Source organism: Jaculus jaculus, chromosome 8 (assembly GCF_020740685.1).
Source record: "Jaculus jaculus isolate mJacJac1 chromosome 8, mJacJac1.mat.Y.cur, whole genome shotgun sequence".
In the NCBI taxonomy this organism is placed as follows: Eukaryota; Metazoa; Chordata; class Mammalia; order Rodentia; family Dipodidae; genus Jaculus; species Jaculus jaculus.
This window is the reverse complement of record NC_059109.1, coordinates 123,129,494-123,157,161: the sequence shown is the minus strand read 5'-3', so window position 1 is coordinate 123,157,161 and position 27,668 is coordinate 123,129,494. Positions and strand designations below refer to the sequence as shown.

The 27,668-nt window shown below is 42.4% G+C and overlaps 1 protein-coding gene across 4 annotated transcripts in view; it reads left to right on the top strand.

Annotated features, from left to right (window-relative positions):
* Positions 1–27,668, top strand: part of Ptprt (protein tyrosine phosphatase receptor type T) — a 1,232,244-nt gene that overhangs the window by 244,143 nt on the left and 960,433 nt on the right. The window contains exon 1 of one of the 4 annotated variants that reach the window (XM_045155755.1): positions 26,465–26,501. The exons of the other annotated variants lie outside the window; for them this stretch is intronic. Within the exon in view, the coding sequence (XP_045011690.1) occupies positions 26,480–26,501 (22 nt within the window). The 5' untranslated portion in view covers positions 26,465–26,479. Of the gene's footprint in view, positions 1–26,464; positions 26,502–27,668 lie in introns of those variants that run through there. 4 annotated transcript variants of the gene reach the window in all.

The window sequence follows — 27,668 nt, the reverse complement described above, 5'->3', positions numbered from 1 at the left end:
CGAACAGTCATAACAAGGAGCATACAGGGAAAGAAGAGATAGTTATAGAGAGAGCCATGGTAGTAGAAAGGAGTGAGGAGGGATCCAATCAGAGTGAAAGGAGAGAGGATGGTTCTAGATAAGATATGGTGAGGCAGGATGATGGAAGCAGGCAAGAAGGAAGAAGAGGGTGAGAGGGCCAGGAGCTAAAGGGTGGAGATTGGCACTCAAAGGCCTGGAAAGATAGGGCACACTGCTCTCATCTCTGATCCTCCCCAGCTTGGGGATGACTGGAACGTTCAGGCCAGATTCTGGGAGAGGGGACAATTCTCCATGCCAATGTCAGATAATTGGTTTCTTTTTTTCTTTTTCTAAATGTTTTTATTTATTTATTTATTTGACAGAGAGACAGAAGGGGGATGGGTGTGCCAGGGCCTTCAGCTACTGCAAATGAACTCCAGATGCATATGTCTTCTTGTGCATCAGGCTAATGTGGGTCCCAGGTAATCAAACCAGGGTCCCTTGGTTTTGCAGGCAAATGCCTTAACTGCTAAGCCATGCCTCCAGCCTTCTTTTTTTTTTTTTTTTCTTTTTAACTCTTTAATATATATTTCTTTATTTGACAAACTTTTCTGAGATGGGTCCAATTCTCCAGGCATGTTCTCTTAATTCGACTTTATGTCTCCGAAGGAATTCTCTGATGGGTGTAACACGTAAGTTGTGTACCTAGGGAAGTTGGTGCAATAATTGTCTTTGTCTTTAGGTGAGAAAACCAAGCTCTGGGAGATGACTTGAGTTGCTTGATATCACTTGTGTGTAGCAAAGCCTGCAGTCCAGCCTGGGAAGTCTGATTCCACAGCTCACATTCAATTCTTTTTCAGGGCTGGAGGTGTGCCAGACTGACACCTGCGCTTTGTGCCAAAAAGTCAAGCTAGAGAGCTCACTGTGTATAACCATCCATATCCCGGATGTCTCCATTGGGATCCTTTTGGTTTGTACCTTCCACTCTCCTTTCCCCACAAGTCTGGACCACAGGAAACTGGATGTTGGTTATTCACTCAATTATAATACTCATAAGACACTATTGGCCTCTCCTTTTATTATCCTCCTAGGACAAGCAAAGAGAATGGAGATAATACTGCTGAACACCTGTGTCCCATCAGCTATGTTTGACCTATAAAATTGGAATTACTACTCTGTTTCATAGATACAGAAAGTGAGACAAGAAGACTCTTAGTTTAACTTGCAGCCAGCGAGAAGCTGGGCTGGGATTTGACCTTGGGTGTATGTGACTTTATATCCTTTTACCTACCCTTCATCTAGGAAGCAAGTGCTCCTGGGCATTAGTGGACAAAGTTATAAGAGCATGCTGTGTACAGTGCCTCGTATTTTTGCGAGAGCATCATCACAGGGCTAGCCCAAAGAAAGGTGATGGAGACTCGAAGAGAAGGGTTCCATGACCACGGTGGAGGGCTTTATCTCTACCGCAGTGAACAGGATGCAGTTAGGCATGTGTACCATAAAAGTCTTAGGTAAACATGGAAGTGGTCCTTTTTCTATAAAAGAGCAGACACCCCAAAATTTACATGAAAATACTTCAAAAAATGCTCAGGAAGTCCCCAATTCCACATCCCTTACACTATTTGACATGCAAAGTGCCATATTCAAAAGCAAATTAGTCTGAAATGAATCCTCTTTTCCCCTTTTTATTTCTTAAAATCCAGATTTAGACTCGAGGATCATTAATATTCTCAAACACTGCTCGATTAAGCCTGTTTTAATTTCTCTGTGTGCTTTGTAAACAGGGATTACAAAAATGTTTGAAGTTTCATGGCAGATTTTGTAGTAGTGCATACAGTTGGGCCATTATTATCACATAATAAATAAATAACCCCCTGAAACTGGGAGCTGGTAATGTCTTCCCTGGATGTTGATTTTTTCCTCCTTATCTGGTCCCTGTGTGGGTGGCTCTGGTCTCAGAAATCACTGCATCTGAACTGCTTGAAAACTAATACCCTGTCCTTGGGTGCCCATTTGGTGGGCATGTGCCAGCATTAGCGCTGAGGGGCTGAAATCTCCGCTTGGCTTGGGGAGTTGGACTTGGAAAAAGACCCCGTTTATTCAATCTCTTCCTAAATGGTGACAGTCGTAGGCATTAGTTCCTCATAGTGTCTGCCAAGTGAGCTGGAAGAGCAGGCTTATCTTGTTATGAGCAGATCACAGAGTGACAGACTTGTAGGGGAAGGTTCCAGCCATCAGAGTGAGCAGCCAGGAATCTTGTCAGGAAAGTGCTGTGTGGAAACTGGGTTCTCCAGGGGAGCTCTATTTTCAAAAACAAGAGACAAGATGCACTTTTCCCATGATGCTCTGTGGCACCATGTTTTAATCATTATCTCTGCACCCGGATACTTGAGGGAAAGAGGCGTATCCAGTCCTTAACAAGAGAAACAATACCTGAAGTGTTTTGAGCATTGTCTGTGCCTTAGACAATGAGCCTGGTTACCTTCTGTTCTTTATCTTTTCTTAATCCTCACAACAGCCCCTTGAGATATCTGTTATTATCTCATGTCACAGAGAAGGAAGAGTAGTCCTTACAAACTTACCCAAGGTTGTGAGGCCGGGGAATGCTGCAACCCAGTTCCGTCCGCCTTAAGCCCTTGCTTCTGGTCATATCACTTCCTGCCCCTGGATTGTATCCCCAGAGATAAGACGAAACAGAGTTTGAAAAAGGTCGCTCAGAAATGTTTGCTGAGTGAATGGATGACAAAATAAATGAGCCACAAGTAAGAGCAGTTGATTGTCCCTTCTTCATATCATGTGTGCCCCATGATGTTGTTGCCTGGTTGGCTCCCTATAGGGCTCAACAGGCTCCAAAAATGTCTACTACACATGCATACACCTCCCTGATTGCTGCCGTCGCTTAGCTATTATGCCATCTGCTTATTTCAAATTTAAAAAAAAAATAAGTCCTTCTTATTTATTATTATTTGCAAGCAGGGAGAGACAGAAAGAGAAAGGCAGAGAATGGGCACACCAGGGTGTATCTTGGGTATATCCGACTTAGCCACTGCCAACAAACTCCAGGAGCATGTTGGCTTTACGTGGGCACTGGGCATTACAAACTGAGCTGTCAGGTTTGCAAGCAAGCACCTCAACAGCTAAGCCAACTCCAGCCCTTTTCACTTACCCCCCCCCTTTTTTTAGTAAGCAGACTAGACGTTAAAGATTCTTCATTGTTCTATCTATCTCTTGGGTCTATCATAGCCTCTGGATTCAAAGAAGGGGACAGGCCTTATCTTTTGTTGGACTAGATGGTTTTCAGGGTGGTGGTTGTGAGTAAAATATATCCGTGGCATCAGAAACCACGCTTAAAGTACTCTCTACCTTGAGGGCAGATTTCAGGCCCCACGTATCATGCAGATGTTTGTACTGGGCGGGTTCTCCTCAGTGTGGCCATTGTTATTATCTCTGAGTGAGTGACAGTGGGTTCTTGAATCTCAAACAGATTTGCACTCTTTTTATGTATAAAGCAGATACCCTTAAGGCATATGGGACCATATATAGTATATATGTAGTATCAAAACGCCATGGGGATGATTAGGAAAAATATTAAAGCCCGTTGGAAGGGCCGTAATGGAAGAAAGGCCAAGTAACACTTCCTGATGCTGAGCTTAAGACAGGGATCCATGTAGAAAACAGTTTCCACAGGAGGACAAAGAGGGGAGAAGAACGTGAGGCACGGAGGTGACTGCAGTGGGAGATAACGACCTTCAGCTTGACTTTGGGGGACTGTGAAGAATATTAGAGAACTGCTTTCATCAGAAGATGAGGAGCTTTTTTGTAGCACTGGGTCACTCAGCCACGAGCCCCCGCTCACTGAGTTGGGTTTGTGCGGAGTCTACTTCCCAGTGGGAACACGATCGTGTGCGCTGGCTGAGAACAAGTCCTCGAGTTGGTGTTAGTTCTCAGCCTCAGAAGCTCACGCTCCCGGGCTGGCATGGAATGCGGGAGCCAGGGTTGACTTGACACCAGATACCTCTGGTGCCTTCTATAGCATCGTGACCACGTGTGATGCTTTGTAGGAGTCCTTTCGATGCTTTTTTTTTTTTTTTTGAGCTTCATAGTTTTGGCAAGGGAAAAAAATGATGTACAATAGGTGGTATTCTCTAATTCACATTGTGGTTTAAGTATCTCTGATGTCTACTTCCAGAACTTTCTCTGGAAAAGTTGCTCTTTCTAAAACTAAAATAATTCAGTCCCCAGTAAACACCAACTCACAATTTCCCCCTCCACCAATCCTGGCAACCACCATTCTATTATTTTTTTCTCTATGACTTTGACTAGTCTAGGGACTTCCTAAAAATAGAACCATATGTCATTTGCCTTTTTTTTTTAAATCACTGTCTTATTTCATTTTTAAATAATATATTCAAATTCATTCATGTTGTAGCATGTGTGAGAATTTCCTGCTTTTTAAAGGATCAATAATATTCCATTATGTGCATCATATTTTATTTATTCAGCCATCTGCCAATTGACATTTGGATAACTTCCAACTTTGGCTATTGTGAATAAACCTGTCGTACCTAGGGGTCTACAAATATTGGTAGCTTCCTCTTCTTTTAGGCTGTGGTATGCACAGGTATGTTAAGGAGAAGGCTCATCCCAGGAAGTCCTGAGTCATTCAGACATCAACCTTAACTTCACTGGTATTGCTGTGGAATAAAATGACTTCAGTGGAGGTGGGAGATGCTTTGCACATAGTCAAGGAAGACTTCTGGTTGGGAAATTAGCATCTTAAAAAATATTTTACTTTTATTTATTTATTTGAGAGAGAGATACAGAAAGGGGGGGGAATACAGAGAAAGAGAAAGAGAGCGAGAAAGAGAGAATGGGCATGCCCAGGCCTCCAGCCACTGCAAACAAACACCAGATGCATGTGTTACCTTGTGCATCTGGCTTACGTGGGTCCTGGGGAGTCCAACCAGGGTCTTTTGGCTTTGCAGGCAAGCACCTTAACTGCTAAGCCATCTATCTCTCCAGCCCCCAATTAGCATATTTTAGATGGTTGATTTGAAGTTTCAAATTTCATTTAAAGAAAACCACGGGAGGGGGGAGAATCTTGTGAGCTTTCAGAAGCGTTATTCCTTGTTCTTACTCAGCAGATAGGATGTACATCCTCTGGCCACTTGTTACTTGGGGCATTTTCTAGATGATTGCCCTTGTCTCTCTGGCCTGTTTCATTCTCTGTAGACTGCCTGGAACTTAGGAGAGTACGTGGAGCTGTACTTGGGCTCATCAACTGATATTTTAAAAATTATTTTTATTTTTATTTATTTCTTTGAGAGAGTGAGAGAGCTTTGCTAAGTCATCTCTCTAGCCCTCATCAATTGATTTTGCATAAAGGAATGAAGAAATTAAGAATGGATCTGAGAGTATATACAAGGAAGAGTATATACAAATCTGTACTGGATTTTAGCCAACGGTTTGCAGCATACTCATTTGCTTTCAGAATTAGTAAAGGAACTCTCCTTAAGGAATAAGCAGGAATGGGGTGTCCAATTCTTCTTCATTCCTCAGGCCTAGAAACGTGGGGCACCTCAAGCTGTCAGGGTTGCACACTCTCTCCTTGCCTGTGCCTTGACACATATGGGAACATTACAAAAGCAATGCTCACCTGTTGCCTCTCTCAGGGGACTTGTGAAGCTGAGTGGAATGGAATATTCTGAGCTCTTTAATCTTGTAGCAAGAAAGGAATTTTATGAGGATAAGAATATGCTGTTCTTGGTACTGAAGGACAAGCTCAGTACCCATAGTCATTGGGAGCATTACTTTTGAAGGGTGTTCTTTCTTTACTGCTAACAAATGTTGAATTTGTGCAACTGTGCATTCCTCGCCGATACAAGGATACAAGGTGTTTAACAACAAAGGTCAATGATAATGGTAACGATAACGATGATTGTTGTCAGTAATGATACTATCAGCCAACAAGCATTGTTATCTAGTTGGAGATTCCACACCAGGACTCTCCTTGAATGCTCTTGAAGTGGGGTCTGTGGGGATTCCAGGATAGTCCTTGGACCACAGACCCTACGTTCATGTTTGTATCTAACCAAAGAATTGACCAAACCAAACTGAGGAGGATAATTATTAAATGATTATATTTATTTAAGTCCGTACAAAACCAAAGGAAGGAAAGTGAATACACCCAGGTGGTCTGAGAGCCCATGTAGTGGGCCTGGAAGAAACATGGAAAGAGATTTTGAGAGAAAATACAGAAAACTCCTGCCAGGTGGAGGACAGGAAGAGGTAGAGCAGGGTCGGGGGAGAGTGACCGGAGCCTGGAGGTTCAGGAGTGATGAACAGGCCGCCAGGAGAGCCTTGTCCCCTGGCACACATCTACTTATAACCTTGTCGTGATGGCTTCGCCTTCCAGCTCAGGTGAGCCAGAGTGGGGGCTCACTGGTCTGGGCCAGGGGCCAGCTCAGAAACAGGTAGAGCCATGGCACCAAGTTCTGAGGCCCGAACTTGACCAACCACAAAGTCAGGATGAGGTTCAAATTCAAGGAAAGGAGACCTAGCTCCCAGGAGGGGTTCAGGTTGTTTGTGGAAAAACGGGTCTAGGGAACTCCTTTAGGCAAGAGATAAGAAGTCAGACCATCCTTGGATCTCTAACCCTAAGTGCAGATCGAGGGCAGACATTCCCGCCTTTACTTTCAAGGGCTCAGTCACCCTAACAGCCTAACAAGGCTACCTGACCCCCTCTCGTGCTCACCCATCCCTTTAGTTGCAGCCACTCTAAAGATGGGGAAACTGAGCTCCAAAGGGATCACATGGTAGCGTCAGGGTCAAACCACTGGTGAGGGACAGAGTGTTACAGAAATGATGGCTCTTGGTACCTTAGAAGATGATCCTCCCTAATTAAAATGTCAGCTGAATCTTAATCAACCTTAAAGGGAAGGGATGGAATTCCAGTGGCTTGTGATCAAGAATTATCTTTTTTTTTTTTTTTTTTTTTTTTGCATGGGTGTGTAGTATGTTCTGGTGTCTGTGTGTGTGTAGTGTATGCATTTGTCTATGCAGATGCGTGTGTTTTAGGTGCACATGTGTGTAGGCCAGAGTAGGTCTGATATCCTCCTCCATTGTTCTACTTGACAGAGCCTGTCACTGAACCTAGAACTGCTGCTTTCATTGACCAGAACGTCCCGGTGATCGTCTAATCTCTGCTCCCCACAAGGTCTCTTATTAGCCTAGAGCTCCCAATTAGGCTCAGCTGGATGGCCACTGAGCCCCAGGGATCTCTCCCACTCCACTTCCTGGGCACTTAGGACCGTTGGCACACACCACCATCCCCGGCAGTTCCACTTGGGCACTGATGACTGAACTCAGTTCCTCAGGCTTGAAAGATAAGACAAGCACTTTACTACCCGAGAAATATCTGTTCCAGCCCCAGGAAAGACCTTTTGTAAAGGGAAGCATTTAGATGCTCTGGAGGGGCTAAAAGGTACTGGAAGATGGGAGAGTAGGGTGTTCCGTGCAGATGTTGAGGTGTGGCATTCAGTGTCTATGTAGAATCATGACTGGATGTTCAGGGTGCTGGATGGAGGAAGCACGGTAGGTAAATGTGAATGAACATCATAGAAAAGAACACTGGGGCAAATAATGGACGGTTGAGAGCTATTTTATTTTAAAATTTTGATTATTTATTTATTTGACATGCAGGCAGAAGGAGAGAGAGAGAGAAAGGGAGGGGAGGAGGGATGGAGGAAGAGAATGGGCATGCTGGGGCCTCCATCCACAGCAAACAAACTCCAGATGCATGCACTCCCTTGTGCATCTGGCTAACGTGGGTCCTGGGGAATCAAACCTGGGTCCTTTGGCTTTGCAGGCAAACTCTTTAACCATTAAGCCATCCCTCCAGCCCTATATTATATTATATTATATTATATTATATTATATTATATTATATTATATATTTATTAATGGCCAAAGACACATTTGGGAAATGGTGTCCTGAAAAATAAGGAAAGCCTGAATTCCACAAACAAGGCAGTGGCTACTCTTGAAGGAGATGAGCGAACCCCTTCCCTGGTCCTCTTTGGTGAGAGGAGCAAGTAGAGACACTCTAGTTATCACTAGTAATCACAGGCGGCGCATCCCACAGTCCTGGCTTTTGGGGTGTGCAATCTCAAAACCCCACATCTGGCCACAGGTGGTGAAGTCTTTACAAGAGGGATTGGAGAGTCCCACAGCTTCCTGCCGGTGAGGACTGGGCCCTCCAGCCAGGTCTGACGTGATAGGCTGAGGAACAAGTAAGGAACACTGTAGGGGGCAGCTCGTGTCCTGTGAGGTAGTTTTTTTAGATGTGCCATAACAAATAATAAGGTTGTATTCTGAGGTTTTTTTAAATTTTTGTTTATTTTCATTTATTTATTTGTGACAGAGAGAAAGAGGCAGAGAGAGAGAGAGAGAGGGAGAGAATGGGCGCACCAGGGCCTCCAGCCACTGCAAATGAACTCCAGACACGTGCACCCCCTTGTGCATCTGGCTAACGTGGGTCCTGGGGAATTGAGAGTCGAACCGGCGTCCTTAGGCTTCACAGGCAAGTGCTTAACCACTAAGCCATCTCTCCAGCCCTATTCTGAGGTTTTTGATGGGTGCAGATTCTTGAGGGACACTGTTACCTGAACCACACTGTGTGCAGAAACCAGGCAATGTGGCTGATTTGCTCAGCGGGGAGTACTCAGCCAGGTAAGTGTAAGGAAAAACCTCTTGTTGGAAAGCCTTTCGGTCACACACCCACTCGTGTCTTGATCAATACACTAATGATTGCAAGTGTAGGAATGACTGTAGGAAGTTTGGGGTCTGTATCTTTGACAGGGAGTGGTTAATCTTAGAAAATGTGTTGATGGTGGTAGGGGGAATGAATGACAGGTATCCCAGGTAGGCCAGCTGGCAAGAATTCACGACTGAGGTCACAGTTTGAGCGAGAGCAGGGTGGTGGGGCTGGCCAGGAAAGGGGATGTGGGGCATCTTAAATTAAAGACAGCAGACCCTGGTGGGAGGTGAGGTTTGGCAAGAAGTGGCAGTGAGCTCTGGAGCACTGACAGTGAAGGGAGGAGCGGTGGCACCATGGAGACAAGGAGGCTGACCTTGGCCATGCTAAGCTCTCGCTGCCTCTGGGAGGGAGAGGGAAGACATTCTAACAGGTTGCAGGAAATGTGGTAGGAGATGGTCCCCCTTCTTGCTGCACTTTATTTAAAGTCTGAAGTAAAGAAAGGGTGAGGGGTCCCCACTGTCTGAGAGGACCAGATGATCATAATTTATGTAAGTGTAGCCATATTCACAGTTGCTCAATGAATGGAATATGTCAAACTTGCACCAGAAACAAAGGTGGCCCAAGACTTTCTGCAGCTCACCCCTAAGCATGTCCCAGAATTCTCTTCTGGTAGTGCACCCTCCAGGAGAGTCGTCCCCCACCGTCCTCATGCAGATCATTGGCTTGCCGAGCAGTTCCCTCAGGGACTAGAGCTCACCTTGCTCCATCCGCAGCTCCACCCCTCTGAGCCTTGTGCAATGTGGAGAACACGCATGGTGGCTTCTGTCACTTGTACCTGCCTCTTCCCTTTCCTGCTGTGTCTCCAGTCTTTCAGCACCGTGGCTCAGTACTGCATGGCCTGCAACACTCCAGATAAAATGGGTTTATTGACTGTTCCCCAAAGCTTGCAGCCTCCCGAGGGCTGGGGCATTTCTGTCTCTCCAGCTTTTGACAAAAAGCTGGCCATAGGAGACATATGAGCCAAGGAGTGATTCAGTCTCTGTCACGCCCCTCACCTCCAAAAGAAGGGAGTGTGTGGATAGGTAGAGAGATCAAATGCCATCTGTGTTTAGTCCTTTTTAAAGGTATTTTTCTCCTGTCTTTCTCCCCCATCCCCCTTCCTCCCCCTGTTCTTTCATTCTCCTTTCTTTTACTGGATGAAACACTGGGACCACTGGGAAAGAAGACAGTGACAATGACCTTGGTTAGCTTTCCCCGACCTCTTGCCCATGACTTGCCATTGCTCCCAAGCCCTCTTAATTATTTTCAGCGAGGAATTGGGATTATTAGCTGACCAGCGAGGGGCTCGTGGACCACCGCATTCTGATGAAGCAACGGAGGAAGTGAATGTTTGCAGAAAGAAATGCTGGACTTGTGAATCAAAGGGAGGATTCTGTGCTGTCCCAGAAGAGGGGCCTGTGTGAATAGAGAAGCTTTGAGGCACTTTAACCATCACAGAGCCCAAGACATGGGCAAGGAGAGGCAACATGTATAGTCAAGAGAGATCTGAGACTTTGTTTTGTCATTTGAATATAAGCACATGCTGCTTTTTATGACCTCATCAAGAGCCTGGGCCTCAGTTCATTTGTGCTGTTATAACAAAAATACTCTGGATTGGCTAGTTTATAAGTAACATGAATATAGTCCTCACTAACCTGAGGCCAAGAAGTCAGAGATCAAGGTGCAGGTAGATTCTATATCTGGGGAGGCTTGCTTCCTAGATGGGTCAGAGATCTCTCTAGGGTCCATTATAAAGGTCCTAACCTATTTATGACAGGTCTACCCTCATGACCTAAGCTCCTCCCAAAGGCCTCCCAGTATTCATCACCCTGGGGGTTGGGATTTCAGCACGTGACTTTTGGAGCACACAAACCTCTGGTCTCTGCTCAGACTATATGAAGAGCTGTGAGTTTTTATGAAGAGTGATTCCTTACATTTGTGGCAAATCCATTACTACAGCATTCAGCCTGGGGAGCTGTCATTTGCTGATGTGTATTGAGTACTTAACTGGTGGCAGACGCTAGGCTAAGTCAGCAGTTTTACATAGATGATTTTCCTTCATTCCTGTGGCCAGTTCTGTTACCTCACTCATTTTAAGGTCGCATGTCTTTTCCTGGGGAGATAAGAATAAAAGTCTACTTAACTCCAGATAGGACACCAACAACTTAGGAAAGAAAAATTTCTACCCAAATGTAGCTTGGAGGACCAAAGGACTTACCGGGGTTACTTACAGGAGCATGGGCTGCCTCACCCAAGGAGTCACCCCAGCACAGATGACAAGTTACGAAAGCTGCAACCCTGGAATTTTGTGACCCACTTGGAGGCAGCTCCATGGGAGAGTCTCACCTCTCTCCAGCAATTGTTTCCTGCTTAACTGACCTTGGGGGAGGGGGGGCCTTGAGGATCTGGTAATTTTTATAAGCTTCCTGACCTTTATTTATTTATTTATTTATTTATTTATTTATTTATTTATTTATTTATTTTTGAGCCTCATTCTATCCCAGCCTGATTCTGAACTCACTCTGTAGCCCAGGCTGGCCTGGAACTCATGGTGACACTCCTTATCTTCGCTGTCCAAGTGTTGAAATTGCAGGCATCAGCTGTCATGCCTGGCTTCCTGAGTCGTTTAAGTTTCCTAATAAGCCTCTCTCCTCTTTCAAGGAGCGTATGTTTCAATTCGGAAGATATAGCTCTCCCTCAGCATTAAGGAAACCTAGGCAAAGGATGATTCTAACTTGGCCAAATTCACAGAGCTGGTAGCCAAAGATGATGTTTGAAGTACTAACCTCTTCTCTAAATACTTTTCCAAGCATGAATGCTCAGAACCTTTAAAATCGGGTTGCTGCATGATTCTGCCCATATATATATAATGATATACATTGTATATATACATTATATAATATATTATATATATTTTACATTTACACACACACACACACACACATATAAATTTTTTTTTTTTGGTTTTTCGAGGTAGGGTCTCACTCCGGTCCAGGATGACCTAGAATTCACTATGTAGTCTCAGGGTGGCCTTGAACTCATGGTGATCCTCCTACCTCTGCCTCCCGAGTGCTGGGATTAAAGGCGTGTGCCACCACGCCTGGCTTTATATATATATTTTTTTTCGTTTCTCAAGGTAGGGTTTCACTTTAGCCCAGGCTGGCCTGGAATCCACTATATAGTCTCAAGGTGGCCTCGAACTCTCAGTGATCCTCCTACCTCTGCCTCCCAAGTGCTGGGATTAAAGGCATGCACCACCATGTGTGGCTTGATTCTGCCTATATTTGAAATAGAAATTTGGTCATAAACATAGGTTTCACTGGAAATCTGCCATGGCATGATGGTAACATAGCAGGAAACACTTTGGTTGGTCAGTGTGGGTTTCAAAGTGCTGAGTTCTGTCCAGAGATTTTTCCCTTCATGCTTCAAACTGATTCCATGGCTTTCCGTTGGATAAGCAAAAACAATGATGAGAAATATTAGTGTTTCTAGATCTTTATCTAAATCATAACATTTGGTACAGTATCTTGAATTTACATATCAAAGTTATTGGAAGTGAAATGATAAATAACTCATGAAGGCAAAAATGGCTAAAGATAGCAGGATAATAAGATCTGATGCTACACGTGTTTAAATTCAGAAGCCAATATTTCCTCCCTGAGAACCATTCAAATCAAATATGTGTTTGTTTCCAGGTAAAACATCAGAATAAAAAAAACAACAACTGCTGTTCTCTCTGAGATTGTGGTGTTCCCTTCAAATCCTTGAACTTGTCAAGGGAAAGAACAGAATTACTTAGTTAACAGACAGCTTTCACGTCTACTCTACTGGGTACTTATTTTCTACTTAACTGATGATGGCATTTCAAATCTTGTTCAGCCTTCTGACTGACTTAGTGATCTCAGGAGCTACAACCTGCTCTCTTGCTAGACTTCTCTTTCCCCTACATTTGATTTCAGATTGCTCAGGGTGTTTTGATTGTTCTCGAAAGATTCATCTTTCAGTTCAGGCTAGTGGTACCCATGAATTAGAATGAGGTACTATTTTTGTGACCTTGTGGAAGCTTCACACTTCCTGTGGTCTAGAGATTTCTGTTCAGAACCCAAATGACGTCAACATGCCTTCACTGGCAGCTTCTTTTCAGGAGATACGTTTTAATCACCTTATCAACTGTGTCCAGTGATGTGCAGAATGCCAGACTTCTCAGCAAGCACATGTCTCTCTCCCTGGGGAACCTCGGGCTACCATGGTTTATCGACCTATAGAAACAAAAATAACCTCGGATTTTTCTTAATGAAATGTCAGCAGATGATTTCACTCATCAGATGTTACATTGATGGGAAGAAACAAAGACGGTTCAAGAAATGCTTCTCATATAAATTTCATACTATGTCCAACAACAAAAAAAGGCAGACATGGGGCCAGTAAGGGTGACAATCTTGTCAAGTTGAAGGGGAAGCTGAAGGAAACTGAGTGTGAAACATACAGGCAAAGAGACAGAAGATAGAAAGATCAGAGCAGACAGACACAGGGCTGGATACTGGAAAATGCGGTAAGTCTGCACAGATTTTGAGGTGATAATCCATATTTCTGATTTTTTCCTTGAGGTTTTGGACCCAGAATAATAAATTAGCACATGCTATTACTATACTTTAGGTACTGTTACAATTTCACAGACTTTTAGTTAGGTGAATCTTCCTTGATGAGGTGTGGCCACTCTGCTTTCTTTTTATGAAAATAATATTTTCCTTTTTCATAAGACCTAAAGATTTTGCTTACAGAAAAGAGTGACCTTTCCTTTTTAATTTTTAAAAGTGATATTTATATTGCATTTCTGTTTTTAAAATGTATTCTCTTTCTCAGTGTCAAAAATTAGAAAAATATATAATTGGAAAATGTAGGAAATATATGGAAGAAAACAAAACCATGACTCACATTCTTAGCATATTTCTCCATTTTGCATCTAGAATAATATGCTGTTTGAATAAATTTAGGACCCAACTGTGATTATGTTTCTTACTCCCCTTTGAAAACTGATCACATTATCATATATGTTTTAATTGACTATTCTGTTCTAGAACTTAATTTGTATAGATAGCTTCCTCTTATAGTGCATGAAGGTCACTTGGAGGTTTGTTATTTGAGGAATGTTGTAATAAAACATTTTAGAAACTAAGTTCTAGATACTTAAGATTTTTTAAAGGCCTGAGTCTTATGAATAGGAAATGACCAACAGTATGTCTTTTAATCATATTTTGAGGTTCTTTTATTATTTTTCTTGAGGCAAGCCCAACAGATGGGTCTTCTTTTTGAAAAAATATTTATTATTATTTATATATTTATTTGACAGAGAAAGAGGGAGAGAAAGAGAGAATGGGCATGCCAGCGCCTCCAGCCACTGCAAACTAACTCCAGATGCATGCTCCCTTTTGTGCACTGGCTAACGTGGGTCCTGGGAATTGAACCTGGGTCCTCTGGCCTTACAGGCAAATACCTTAACTGCTAAGCCATCCCCCCATCTCTGGTCTTCTTCCTATGTGAGAGAACAAGAGATAAAGAGAGAGTATGTGTGAATTGGCACACCAGGGATTCCAGCCACTGTAATCAAACTCCAGATGTGTGTGCCACCTTGTGCACATGTGCCACTTTGTGCATCTGGCTTATGTGGGACCTGAGCAGTCAAACATGGGCCCTTAGGCTTTGCATGCAAGTGCCTTAGCCACTAAACCATCTCTCCAGCCCTATTAATTTTTTGAATTGATGACATCCATACATATATACAACATACTGTGATCTACGTAATCCCTTCCCACCACTAACACTGTCCTCCATCACCCCTCCACCGAATGCCTTCTTTCTAACTAACTTCTGGTCTATTTTGATGTAGGTCTTCTATAGGGAGTGTCGGCTCCTATGAGGTCATGAATACCTCGACCACTTTGTGTTTGAAAGACAATGTTGCAGAACAACCATCCCCATCCTTTGGCTCTTATATTTTTCCACCATCCCTTATGCAGTGGTCTCTGGGCTTTGGAGGGCGTGATAGAGACATCTCACTTTGTGATGAACACTCTACTGTCTCGTCTGCACTTTTTGATGAGTTTTGAGTCTCCTCAGTGGTCATCTCTATCTGAAAATAGAAGCCTCTCTAACCCAAAGTGCATTTGAAAGGATTATCTTACCAAATGCAGCTCTGGCACAGTTGTATGCCAGGTACCAGTGTAGATTCCCATCACCCATGTGTCAGTCATCCGCTCTCTTTGTTAATTCAGAACATTGCTCTGCCTTTTCCGCCTTGGCCAGTCTGTTACTGGGATGTGTGTTCCTGGGCCTCTCTTTAGTTACTTAGGAGTTGTGTCATCTTTCCTCCTAGGAACTTACTTGGTTTTCTTTGCTGCACAATCGAGGACTTGCACAATTGAGGATTGCCTGGAGAAGAGCACATGGCTCCGCTGGTGCCGGTGGGTTAGGTGAAAACATGCACATTTTGTTATCCTGTTGCCCCTTTCTTTATGAATTGCTTAATATCCTCCGTCCATGGGTTGTTAGAGTGTTTGGTTTTCCCTTGGTAAGTATCAGTAGCCTTTTTCCATTATAGGTAATCACTCTTTGAAACCTCAAATTGTATTTTCTTTTTTTAAGATAATTTAAATCTGTTTTGGAGAAGTACAGGCACAAAGGCTTTTTGTCACTGCAGATGACCCCAGATGCACGCACCACTTTGTGCATCTGGCTTTATGTGCGTATTGGGGAGATGAACTCCAGACATTGGGCTTGGTAAGTACTTTTAACCACTGAGCCATGTTTCGGCCCCTCAAAATTTTATTTTCTTAGTCATTTTTCATTAACTTTTGTTCATGATTAAAAAATGCTTTGGCAATACAAATGTTTTTAAACTTAGATCAAATATTTTACCCATTGTTTTTATGATTTCTGGCTTGGGACTATATTCATAAAAGGCTTCCTCAGCTAAATGAATTCATCCAACTTTCTTTTCTCTCAATAAATTTAACTGTAAACTTGGTCACACACCCAAAATACACTCTGCTTCTTCTTTGTGTGGCATTTGGTGAACAGAGTGTTGGGTTCTATTCTTTTAAATTTATTTATTTATTTATTTATTTATTTTAAATTTTATTTATTTATTTATTTATTTATTTATTTATTTATTTATTTGAGAGCAACAGACACAGAGAGAAAGAAAGATAGAGGGAGAGAGAGAGAATGGGCACGCCAGGGCTTCCAGCCTCTGCAAACGAACTTCAGACACGTGCGCCCCCCTTGTGCATCTGGCTAACGTGGGACCTGGGGAACCGAGCCTCGAACCGGGGTCCTTAGGCTTCACAGGCAAGCGCTTAACCGCTAAGCCATCTCTCCAGCCCTTAAATTTATTTTTATTAGTTATGGACATACTTAGTATGTAGACACCATGTTGGTACCATCCTTTCCCTCATCCCTGCCCCGTTTCCGAAGGGGCCCTCCTCGTTGGGAATGCACGTCATCCCCACGGGGATTGTGGGCCGTGCATTCTGGGAGCAGCAGTCAGTTATGCAGGAGAGGCGATGTCTCTGTGCATAATGTCCCAATTTGTGGCTCTAACAACCTTTCTGTCCCCTCTTCTGCACAATTCCCTTAGCTACGTTGGGTGCATTTTAAGTCTACTTCAGTGATGGGCTCATTAGAGGACCTCTGGATCTCTGCTTTGGTAGGTGTCGAGTGTCCTCAGTGTCTATCTCCTTCACTCTTGTGCTGATATCAGGGTCACCAAAAAAGCAGCACTTTTGCTCATTTCCCCAGTTCCTCTGTGGTTTCAGCTGGGGCAGGGTGAAGTGCGATGGCTCATTTATCTCCTCAGGTCCCGCTCCCGTCTGAAAAAGAGAAGCAGATTCTCCAACGGAGAGGGATTCTTTTAGTTTGAAGTTTCATTTAGGAAATTTGACTCTGTATAAGAAGAATGCTGTGTATCTTTGGCATTTTTCTTTTTGAAATAAAAAATGTAAAAAATATATGTGTGTTGTGTGCATATGTGTATATGTATTTGCATGTGGCCATGTGTGTGTGTGTGTGCATGTGGAGGCCAGATATTGTGATCATCTGTCTCCTCTGTCTTTCTACATCTTTTTGTTGTTGTTGTTTGTTTTTATTTGTGGTTTGGTTTTTTGAGGCAAGGTCTCACTCTAGCTCAGGCTGACCTGGAATTCACTCTGTAATCCCAGGGTGGCCTTGAACTCATGGCTATCCTCCTATCTCTGCTTTCCAAGTGCTGGGATTAAAGGCATGCACCACCATGCCCAGCTGTTTATTTTTTTTTATTTTATATATTTTTTTTAAGACAGGTCCCCTCACTGATTCCACAGCTTGCAGAGTCACCTATTCTAACTAGCCAATCAGTCCCAAGGATCCTACATTCTTTTCTACCTCAGTGCTCAGGATTACATGTGCACGCCACTTCCACCACACCTGCCATTGACCCACATTCCCAAGATCTGAACTCAGGTCCTCATGTCTGCGCAGTGAGCCCTTTATCCATGGAGCCATATTACCAGCCCCTGCTGTAATATCTTTGAGGACTTAACAGCTTTACACATTCCTCTGGATCTAAAAAATACTTTCCAAAAAGCTTGCCTTAACAATAGCATCACAATAACATCAATGCCTAAATGTCAGTAGTCTGAATTACATAGCATCAAACATTAAAAGGAAAAAATATACAAAGAAAATATACAGATGCTGGGGCTCCAGAGTTAGACTGAGCTGTTGGGTGTTTTCTGCTGGTTCTGGAACTCCAACCCCGAGCCTTGTGCATACTGGGCAAGTGCTCGACTATTGAACTACAACCCCACCCTTACAGTCAGTCTTTCTGGATACCATTTCTTTTGAGAGCTGTGCATATGCATAATAAATATGTTATGTATATTTATATACATACATATATATATATATAATTTTATTCAAGATTTTAGATTTGTTGGTAGATGAAGTATTTTCTAATGGTTGCATCCCTACCTAATTTTTGTAACTCATTTCTACTTTTGCTTATGTCTTTGGTTTTTCTCTTTGATTGGATTAATTCATGGCTTATCTACTTTATTGTCTTTTCTCAAACAACCAGCACTTAGCTTTATGTCTTTATTCTGATGTTTCTGTATTTTTAATGAATTGATTTCTGCTTTGATCTTTATTATGCCCTTCTTCCTGCTTTTTCACTTTCTTGCTTCTTAAAATGATTTCTTGATGCTTATTTTCTTTCTTGCTTAGTTACTACAGCACTTAAGACTCTGAAATTTACTTTGAGTATACTTTGGCCAATCTCCATGTATTTTGGTATGTGCTGGTTTTATTATTGCAATTTTGTAAAATTCTGTAATTGCTATTTTGCTTTCATTTTTGACCCAAAAAATATTTCCAAGCAGTTGGAGTAATTATTTTGTTCTATTTTTGAAATTAATTTCTGGTTTGTTGTAATGTGTGAGGAGCCTATAATGTATATTATTAATTTCCTTTCTTGGAAATTTAATGATTTTTTTGGTTGTGTCATATTGGTTGATCGTGTAACTATTTTGTGGGCATTAGAAAAGGAACTGAGTTCTTTGCAGGATATAAAGCACAAACAAACCTTTCATAGTGATTTTAATACTATCAGTCAAGTCCTCTACTTTAATTCTTATTATTATCATGAGTCACATATGCTGTTATTTTCTTTCATTCTCATATCTTGAATTTACAGTAGTCTCATGAATCACCCAGGCTGGCCTCCAGTTCTAGATCCTTCTGCCTTAGCCTTTTGGGTGCTGGAGTTACAGACATGTGATTCCCCCCCCCCATACTCAATTTGCAACAGATTTTTTCTTTTTAATGTTTGATGCTATGTAATTCAGACTACTGACATTTAGGCATTGATGTTATTGTGGTTTTGTGCTCTTTGTCAATTTAAAAACAATATGCTTGAAAAGAAAGTGTAATGCTTTTTCTTTCACTGAGTCCAATGTAATAATCTATGAATATTTTCTACTTTCATTATCTTTGATTTTTTTTTTCTGGTGCATTTTTCCATCATTGAGTTGGAGCTTTAATCTTTCTGTAAACAACAAGTACTCATTTTCATTGTTTTGAGATTCATGTTGAAAATCCTTCACTGCTGAGTTTATCCTGTCTATGTGTGGTAGTTAATCTCCGTTTCTGACTTTGCTGGATTTAGAGTCACCTAGAAGACATACCTCTGGGCATTTGGGTGAGGGTATTTCTAGAATGGAAAACCTGTTCTGAATATGAGTGAATCATCTCATGGATTGGGGTCCCATACTGAATGAAATGGGAATAAAAGATGGAAAGAAAGCTGAGCACCAGCATTCATCTCTTTGCTTCCTGACTGTGTGGTGTGATCAGCCACTTCCTGCCCCCACAATTATGCCTCCTCAGCAATGATGGACTGTACCCATGGACTATAAGCCAAAATGATCCCTTCCTTGCTTAAGTTGTTAGTATTCCTGTTTGGTACTGGAAAGGCTAGAGTCTGCTTTTCTTTTTTTAAAAAAAGTTGAAGGGCTGGAGGGATGGCTTAGCAGTTAAGGTATTTGCCTGCAAAGCCAAAAGACCCAGGTTCAGTTCCACCAGGACCCATGTAAGCCAGATGCACAAGGGGGCACATGTGTCTGGAGTTCGTCTGCACTGCTTGGAGGCCTTGGCGTGCTCATTCTCTCCCCCTCCCCCGCCCCATCAAATAAATAAAAGTAATATAAAATTTTGGGCTGAAGAGAGAGTTCTCCTTATTTTCCTTCCTTTTACACATGAGTTCTTACTTAGCTGGACGTAATAGAAAGTCTCCTTCCACCTTATTGGGTGCTGTTCTCTTTTGTTGGGGGATCTGGTGACCTAAGGAATGGCCTTTCCTTTTGTGTTTGTGACTATGTAGCCTTCAGCCTACACAACTCTGTCTGTATTATCATCACATTCTGAGATGTCACTAGGGTACTTTTCTATGTTGGTTGTGGTTTTTTTTTGTTGTTGTTGTTATTCTTTTCTGGTTCTTTCATAATTGTCATACTCAGTCTTTAAGGCTATGGATATTTTCTTTTGTTGTATCACTGAATATAGTTTCGACCTTACTTTCTTAATTCATCTTTTGAGGTGACAAATTCTGAGTGCCTGGTGCTTACTTTGAGCATATAACAGTGTCCCTCACATTGCTTTGGCCCAGTTTTTCATACTTCTGTGTCCCACTTGACTCTCTAGCTTGTTTTGCCTATTTTTATTTCTGAGTTGGCTCATTGTATTCCTTTTGCATTCTGTGGGGACTTGTTTCTTTAACTTGTTTTATTCTGGGTCTCATCCTGTCACTTTCTTGCTCTTTGCTTTCATACTTAAGGCTTTGAATTTTTTTTTTTTTGATGATTTTTCATTTTCCTTGAGATTTCAAATGATGGCTTCCTGCTATTTGTCTGTCTTTTGGAGTAAACCTTCATAAAACATATGGTCTATTTAGAGATGCAAACTTCTAATCCATTAATACATGATTTACTTTTTTCTTTCTTTTTCCCCTGGGGGGAGTATTGTTTAGGCCTCCTTACTACCTTTTTATTGTCATGTTAACCCATTTAGAAACAGTACTGTATGTTTTCTGATATGTTCCTTATTCTGAAATACTCTGGTTGGTTTTTCTTTGGTTATGTAACTTCTTTTCTTTTCTTTCTCTCTCTCTTTCTTTCTTTATTTATTTTTTTTTTTCTAAGATAGGGTTTTACTCAAGCACAGACTGACCTGGAATTATAGCCTCAGGTGGCCTTGAACTCATAAAGCTCCTTCTACCTCTGCTTCCTGAGTGCTGGAATTAAAGGCGTGCACCACCATGGCATGCTTTGTTTTCTTTGTCACCTTCAGATCTCACATAGAACCAGCAATGAGGGCCACCTTAGGTTAATATGGCTTTTCAGTGATTTATTCTTTTGGCAACTTGGGGGAAAGAAAGAGTAGGCCTTGTGGTTTATTGTCAACAGGGATTTTTTTTTTTTTTTTAACATTTGTAGGCTTTGAAACATATGTATTTTTTTCACAATTATTTCATCATGTCTCAGAGCCAGTGATTTGAATACAGACCATTTCTCATTATGGAATGAGGGCTCCAGATTATTCCTGCCCTACCCCACATGGCTTCACTGTCTAGCCATATTGGTAAGTAGTTTTCTTGAAACAAAACAAAACACTGAAATATGTATGACTTCTCTGAGGTATGAGCTCAGAAGCATTTTTATTCCCTTCCCCACCACTGTAACTTGCTTTCGTTTTACAAATAACAATTTCAATTACAAAAGTAATACATTCTGATTGTATAAATCTCCCAAAGAATTTTAAAATACCCACAGAAAGAAACAAAAGCCCCTTATAATCCCACCATGTGGGAATAACAACTGCTTACTTTTTTGACATATACTTTTACTCTTCTTGTCTGTTTGCCTATGTGTGTTCATATTATGTGGATAATATATGTGCAGTTTGTAAACCCTTTTGCTTTCTCTTAGCAATATATTATAGCAATTTTCCCAGGTGGCTAAATATTCTTTATTATTGATTTTAATAACTGCATGGCACTGTTTTTCCCCTTGTGCTTACCTGTCTTTCTTAGTTACCTATAAAGAAATGTTGTGTACAGTAACTAAACAAAAGGTCATACTGCAGAATGTATTAAGGTATGCACTTGAAATCAATGTAGAGTTCATTTATTATGGACGCTACTGGGGAAATAGTGGGTGGTCTTAGTATACCTCCTTACATATGTACACACACATATACTTATGTAAGCACGTATTACTTTTTGTAAGGACAATATGTGTCAGGAGTCTTATAGTGACTCTAAACTCCTTCCATCCCACATGTGTGTGACGGGGGTGGGGGGAGTTACCCTACATTTTTTTGAGAAGAAATAAGACTTGCCCTTGCATTATCTTTCAGAGCTATATTATTCCTCATAGTTTTTTTTGTAATTTTTATGCAAGTGTGTGTGTGTGTGTGTGTGTGTGTGTGTGAGAGAGAGAGAGAGAGAGAGAGAGAGAGAGGGAGAGAGAATTGGCATTCCAGGGCCTTAGCCACTACAATTGAACTCCAGATGTATGTGCCACCTTGTGTGCTTGCATCACCTTGTGCACCTGGCTTGTGTGGGACTTGGAGCGTCGAACATGGGTCCTTAGGCTTTGCAGGCAAACGCCTTAATGGTTAAGACATTTCTCTAGCCCTCCTCCTAATTTTTAAGTGGGCAAATGTCAGCATCATCATTTATGTGTTAAATAATTTCATGTACTGCAGAGGGATAATTTGGGTGGTCAAAGTTGATTTGATTCTACTAATATTTATTAAGCACCTATTCTGTGCAGAAACCAGTGTGGGTAAATCAATAAAGGGACACCACCGTGCACTGAAAGGACTTGTTATGAAAGTTTCATTTTTTCTCAAATCAATGATCTTCCGGGTGACAGTGTAGGCTTCTGCTCATCACTCTGAGATGATTAATTCATTCATCATGTTAGACTGATTTAATTATTTATTATGTCATTTTGTTTATTTAATTTGCATATCAATGGTGAGGGTGCTGCACAGCTCAGCTTTCTGCAGAATTATATTAAGAAAGGTTTCTAAGCCATTGCAGGTTCCCATAGTCTCCTAGGGCAGAAAAAAAAAAAAAAAAAACTTTTCCATAATTGAATACTTAGGTTCTAGGGTGCAACAGCAGCTAGAATACTTTTTTTTTTTTTGACCCGATGTGCAACCAGTTCTTTCTCGATCCGTCTAGGGAGATGTGAGCTGTGAATTATGCATCCTCATCTTTCCTCTGGCCAATGTTTGCATATTTTCCTTTTCCATAGAGAGGGGAACTTGTTCCCTAGAGAAATAACTAACACAAACTCTTGGTCTGTGGCTTAAAAGAAAAGAACAACTAGCATTGTTGCTCATTCTTTGGCTCCTGATTCTCTGTTTTTAATTGATATCATAAAGTAGAGCCCCTCCCCCCCCCACCGCCCCAGGGACATTGCTCACTTCCAGCTTCACCACCAGAGGCAGGAAGAGAGACGATGATAGACTTAATTACCTTCTTGATTGTCAGCATCATAAGACTTGGACTGAAGATCTAGGGTTGAGTCCTCTGTGTGACCATTATTTACTATGGGTTTGGGTAGTAGTTATGGAGTGTAACCAACAATGATGACAAGTAAAGAGCACTTCCTTTGTCTCAAGCACTTCAAGTACTTCTTCGATTGTCTATTAGCAATCTACCCCTCAATTCCTGTTTTGGTTACTATTGCTGCAGAATGGACCAAGAGACTTAGCGGCTCAGAACACAACGTTCAGTTGTTGTTGCTCATGCATATGCATTTCGTTGTTCATGCATATGCATTTGAGGCATACTCAGTAGAAGAGCTTGTCTCGGTGTCCTGCAATATTTGTGGAGGCAGTTGGGTGCTGGAGAATGGTTTCCTTAGTTGACTGCATCAGTTTCTCTTGGTGTGCCTCCTCCTGGGCTTCTTCTTGGCATGCAGCTGGGCTCCGAAAGTGCACAGCCCAAGGGAAGCAAGGAGAAGCTGGCTTCCTGGCTTTTGACCCAAGGCTTCAGAGGTTACATAGAATCAATGGTGACTTATTCTCCTATCTCTCTGCCTATCTCCACCTCATCCATTGCAATTATTTTCCCATTCCTGAGACAGAACACCTCACCAAAGAAACAGCTTATGGAAGGAAAGGGTTTATTTGCATCTATAGCTTCAAGGGGAGGTTTCATCGTGGTAGGGAAAGCGTGGCAAGAACACAGTAGGGTGTCAATCTTGTCACATCAGCTGGGACAAAGCCGCAAGAGTGAGTGAGCTCTCTTCTGTACACCTAGTGGCCTGGACTAGTCAACCTCAAGTTCTATCTACCCTTATTGACTTCTCTAACAAGGCCCCACCTCCCCAAAACTCTACAGCGTTCCCAAATTGCCACTGGCTAAGTATTCAAGACGCATGAACCTATGGGAGACACCTCACTCAAAGCACTATAGCATCCCTCCTGTTTGTGCGAGGCTTCACAGTCTCAGCCAGTTTCAGGGGGAGGGACATGAGCCTGCATGTACTGGTGGGGCAGTTCCGAAGCCATGGAACAGAAGAGCACTTACATGGGTGGGAGATGTCATCGCTGTTCTCTGGAAAATGCAACCTGAATCCATTCTGAGCTGGAATTACTTCTCCTTCTTTTACTGACAAGGAAGCAAAGACGTAGAAGGCTGTTAAAAGTCACAAGCTGGCGAAAGGGTTTGAGTAGAACTTACATCCTAGGAATCTGGCTCTGGGGGGCACCTTGTTTGTCAGTAGCTAGCATCACAGCAAATATTCATGGAGCTATTATAGTATGCTTGCGACTCTTCTAAACACTTTCGATGCATCAATTCACTTTGCCCATCTAACAAACTTTTAAGGTAGATAACATTGCTATCCTGGTTTTCCAAGTGGTCCTACTGAGGTTATCTAAGGGCCTTGCTCAAGGTCACATCGGCAAGTGTCAGAGGTGATATTCAGACTCTGCCTCCAGAGTCCACATAGCTCTCTAGTAAACATAAAAGTTGGTTATAATGGCTACTTGGGACTCTTCATCCCTCCACACCAAAAATAGGGATATTTTCATAGCTCTCTTCACAGCACCCCCAGTCACATGCACACCTTTAGACCTTTAGAGTTAATTGGGGTCAATAAGAGGAGCTTGAAAGTGCACAATGGTCCCAACTTTATGACCTCCCAGAAAGGGCAAGGTTCTCTTTTTAATACCAGTCTTAATCTTTATCTGTGAAGTACCTTACTTGCTTCTTTTCCTCCTTCCTTCAGTTCTTCTTTATCCTATCCAGGATTTGAGGATTGGGGTTAACATGCGCCACATACATCCTACCTGCTCTATTTAATTACTTCAGAGATTAGCTGAGGAAGTTGTTTAGAGTGAGCCTCACTGTTCTTACTGGTAACGGGTAGGAACCACTTTGGGTTACTGGAAGGATTTAAAAATTGCACATGCAGAACCTAGTGTCTATGATGTAGTTTGGTGGGAAAGAATGTGCTTAACATGCACAGGGGCCTGGGTTCGCTTCCCATTACCACCATGACTAAGAAAAACAACAACAGAAAGTGCATGGAAGGGTCTAGACATACTGACGATGCTCCCATAGGTACTGGCTTCCTTCCTTCTGCCCCCCACCCCCGCCTGATAGTTCTTGAAGTGTCCTTGATGCTGGAAGTATTCTCCCTCTTTCTCACACTCCTCTCTCTTGTCTCTCCTTCCATCCCTCTTTTTGTGTGTGGTATGTGTACATGTGGGGACATGTCTGTGTGTGTGGGGGGCAACATGTGCACATGTGTGTGCATGTGGAGACCAGAGGATAACATTAGATACCTTCTTGTATTTTTTTTTCCTCATTATTTTCTAAGATAGGGTGTCTCACTGAGCCTGCAGCTGACTGATTCAGCTAAGCAAACTAGTCAGCAAGCCCCAGGGATTCACCTATCTCAGCCTTCCAAGTATTGTGACTACAGGTAGGCACCACCGTGTCTCTGAATGTTACATGTATGTCAGGTGCCCACACTCAGGTCCTTATGCTTGGGTGGCAAGCACCTTGTCCACTGAGCTAACTCCCCACCCCTAGGTGCTCTCTTTTTGTTCTCTTTTGTCTGTGATAAGGTTGGCTCTTATCCTGTGCTCAACCATGGAAAATCAAGGAGGGTTGGACTTCATTGAGGAGATGGCAATGAGTTAGACTGAAGAGCAGATGAAAGGAAAGAGAATGCAAGAGACTCTGGCTTTTAGGCATTGGGTTTCTACTCTGAATTGGAGCATGGAAAGACCAGAGAGCCCTTCTCTCCAGCAGTCTCAGTGAGGCCTCAGTACAGGGTACTCCCTAGCCCTTGGTTCTCAGGCCTAGTGTCTGGTTATGACCATTTGGCACCAGGATAAATGTTTCAATGCCAAAGGGACTAAATAAGATCTGAGTCATCAAGTGGGCATCTGCATTGACTGAGTCTCTTGGTTCTAGAACCTGGATCTCCTTATTCCCCTGCTCTCATTCTCTTTCCTTTGCAATACAGCTTCCAATGCATTCTCTGACTTAGAATCACCAGGTTGGCCTCCACTTTTAAGTATTTATTTATTAACCTTGGAGTAGAGTCACCCAGGGGTCCCTATACCTGAACCATCCGGCTAAGCGTCTTCTACTTTCCTGATCCATAGAAACTATGCGATAATAAATGTTTGTTGTCTGAAGCCACAGAGATGTGGAGCAATGTGTTTTGCAGCAATAACTAATACAGCAGGAAAATTTCCTTACAAGTTCTGGCCTGTAACCATGTCACTGTGTCCTTGATTTCTACTTGTCCTTTAAGAATCCACCTGAAGTGAATGTTAAGCACTCTATTAGTTCTCATAATGAAGAATCTTGCTTTTACTTTTAACAGTTTTTTTTTTTTTTACCATGATTTCAAATTAAATCTCTCATCCTAGGTATGTCTAGGTCAGCCTCACCTTTTATGAACACATTGAGGGTTTTCTGTAAACAAAGGGCTGTTGCTTCTCTGAGACAGACTCTGCTGTTCTTCTGAGTCAGCTGGCGCAGGTAAGTGGTAGCCACATTCAGTGATGACAGCTGCTTCCCCACCACAGAACCCGAGCTCAGAGGGAAGGGCAATGGCTTTCGCCTTGATCCAAGGTAAGGAGTAACAGACTGGCTCCGTGGACTGTCTGACAAGTGCCTCAGGATGCTTCTTGGACAGTTTCAATGCAGTGCTCCTAATAGGGGAGACTATGCAGGTGCTCCCTTGGGTCTGGGGCCTAGCCACAGAAACCTGCCTCAAGCAGGGTATTTCTTTAAAGTTTCATGCTTAAGCTTAAAAATTCATGGTAATTTTAAATTCTCATAAATATATTCATGTTTGTTTTAACGTGATATTGTTAGTTGGGCTAGTCTTGGTTATATCTTCATAACAAATAACCTCCCAAATCTCAGTGATTTCTTTAATTAGGAAGTGTGCATGGCTCCCAGAGTCCTTCAAGGTCTGGGACAGCGTGCATAAGCAAAATTGTGTTGATCAAAATTCGAGAACATCTCTGGGTTCGTTTGTTTCATTTTGTTGTGCTCACTTTGGGGTCAAGAAAGCGGGGAAAAAACTTCTCAGTGGCTTAACACGTATACCTACGTGGCACATGACGTTTAATTTGAGGCACATTTCAGTGTGGGTTCTGTTGCTCCTGCAGGTGGGGACCCTGGGGCCCTTTTGTGACACTGACATTTAGTTTCTGGAGTCATTGTGGACGAAGTAGAGCGAGAGAACGTGTGGGGCCCTGTGCAAGGTCATGTGGCCAGGCTCGGGCGTGGTGCTGCAACCACCGCCCTTCAGATGCTCAGTCCCCGTGTCGTTCCCAGCTCAACAAAAGCCCAGGCACATGGTCCTGACAGACCTTCAAGAGAGGCAAGGAAGGAGCATCGTGTGTGACTTGGAATGAGAAACGTGATTTGATACATCCATAGCATCGCTTCTGTCACAACAGATATTGACAATTATAATCCAAAGAATACTAAAAATTCCCAGTACTTGGCACGCTGAGGTAGGAGGAGCACCATGAGTTCGAGGCCACCCTCAGACTCCGTAGTGAATTCCAGGTCAGCGTGGGCTAGAGAGAGACCCTACCTTAGAAAAACAAAAACGAAAGACAAATATATATATATATATATATATATATATATATATATATATATATATTAAAAACATTTTTTTCTACCATTCCATAACTTCATGGGTGTAATTGATTTTATTGCCTTAAGTCTATAACATGGGGGACTGTACTGGTAAGAGAGCTTGTGATGTGTCCTGGTCTC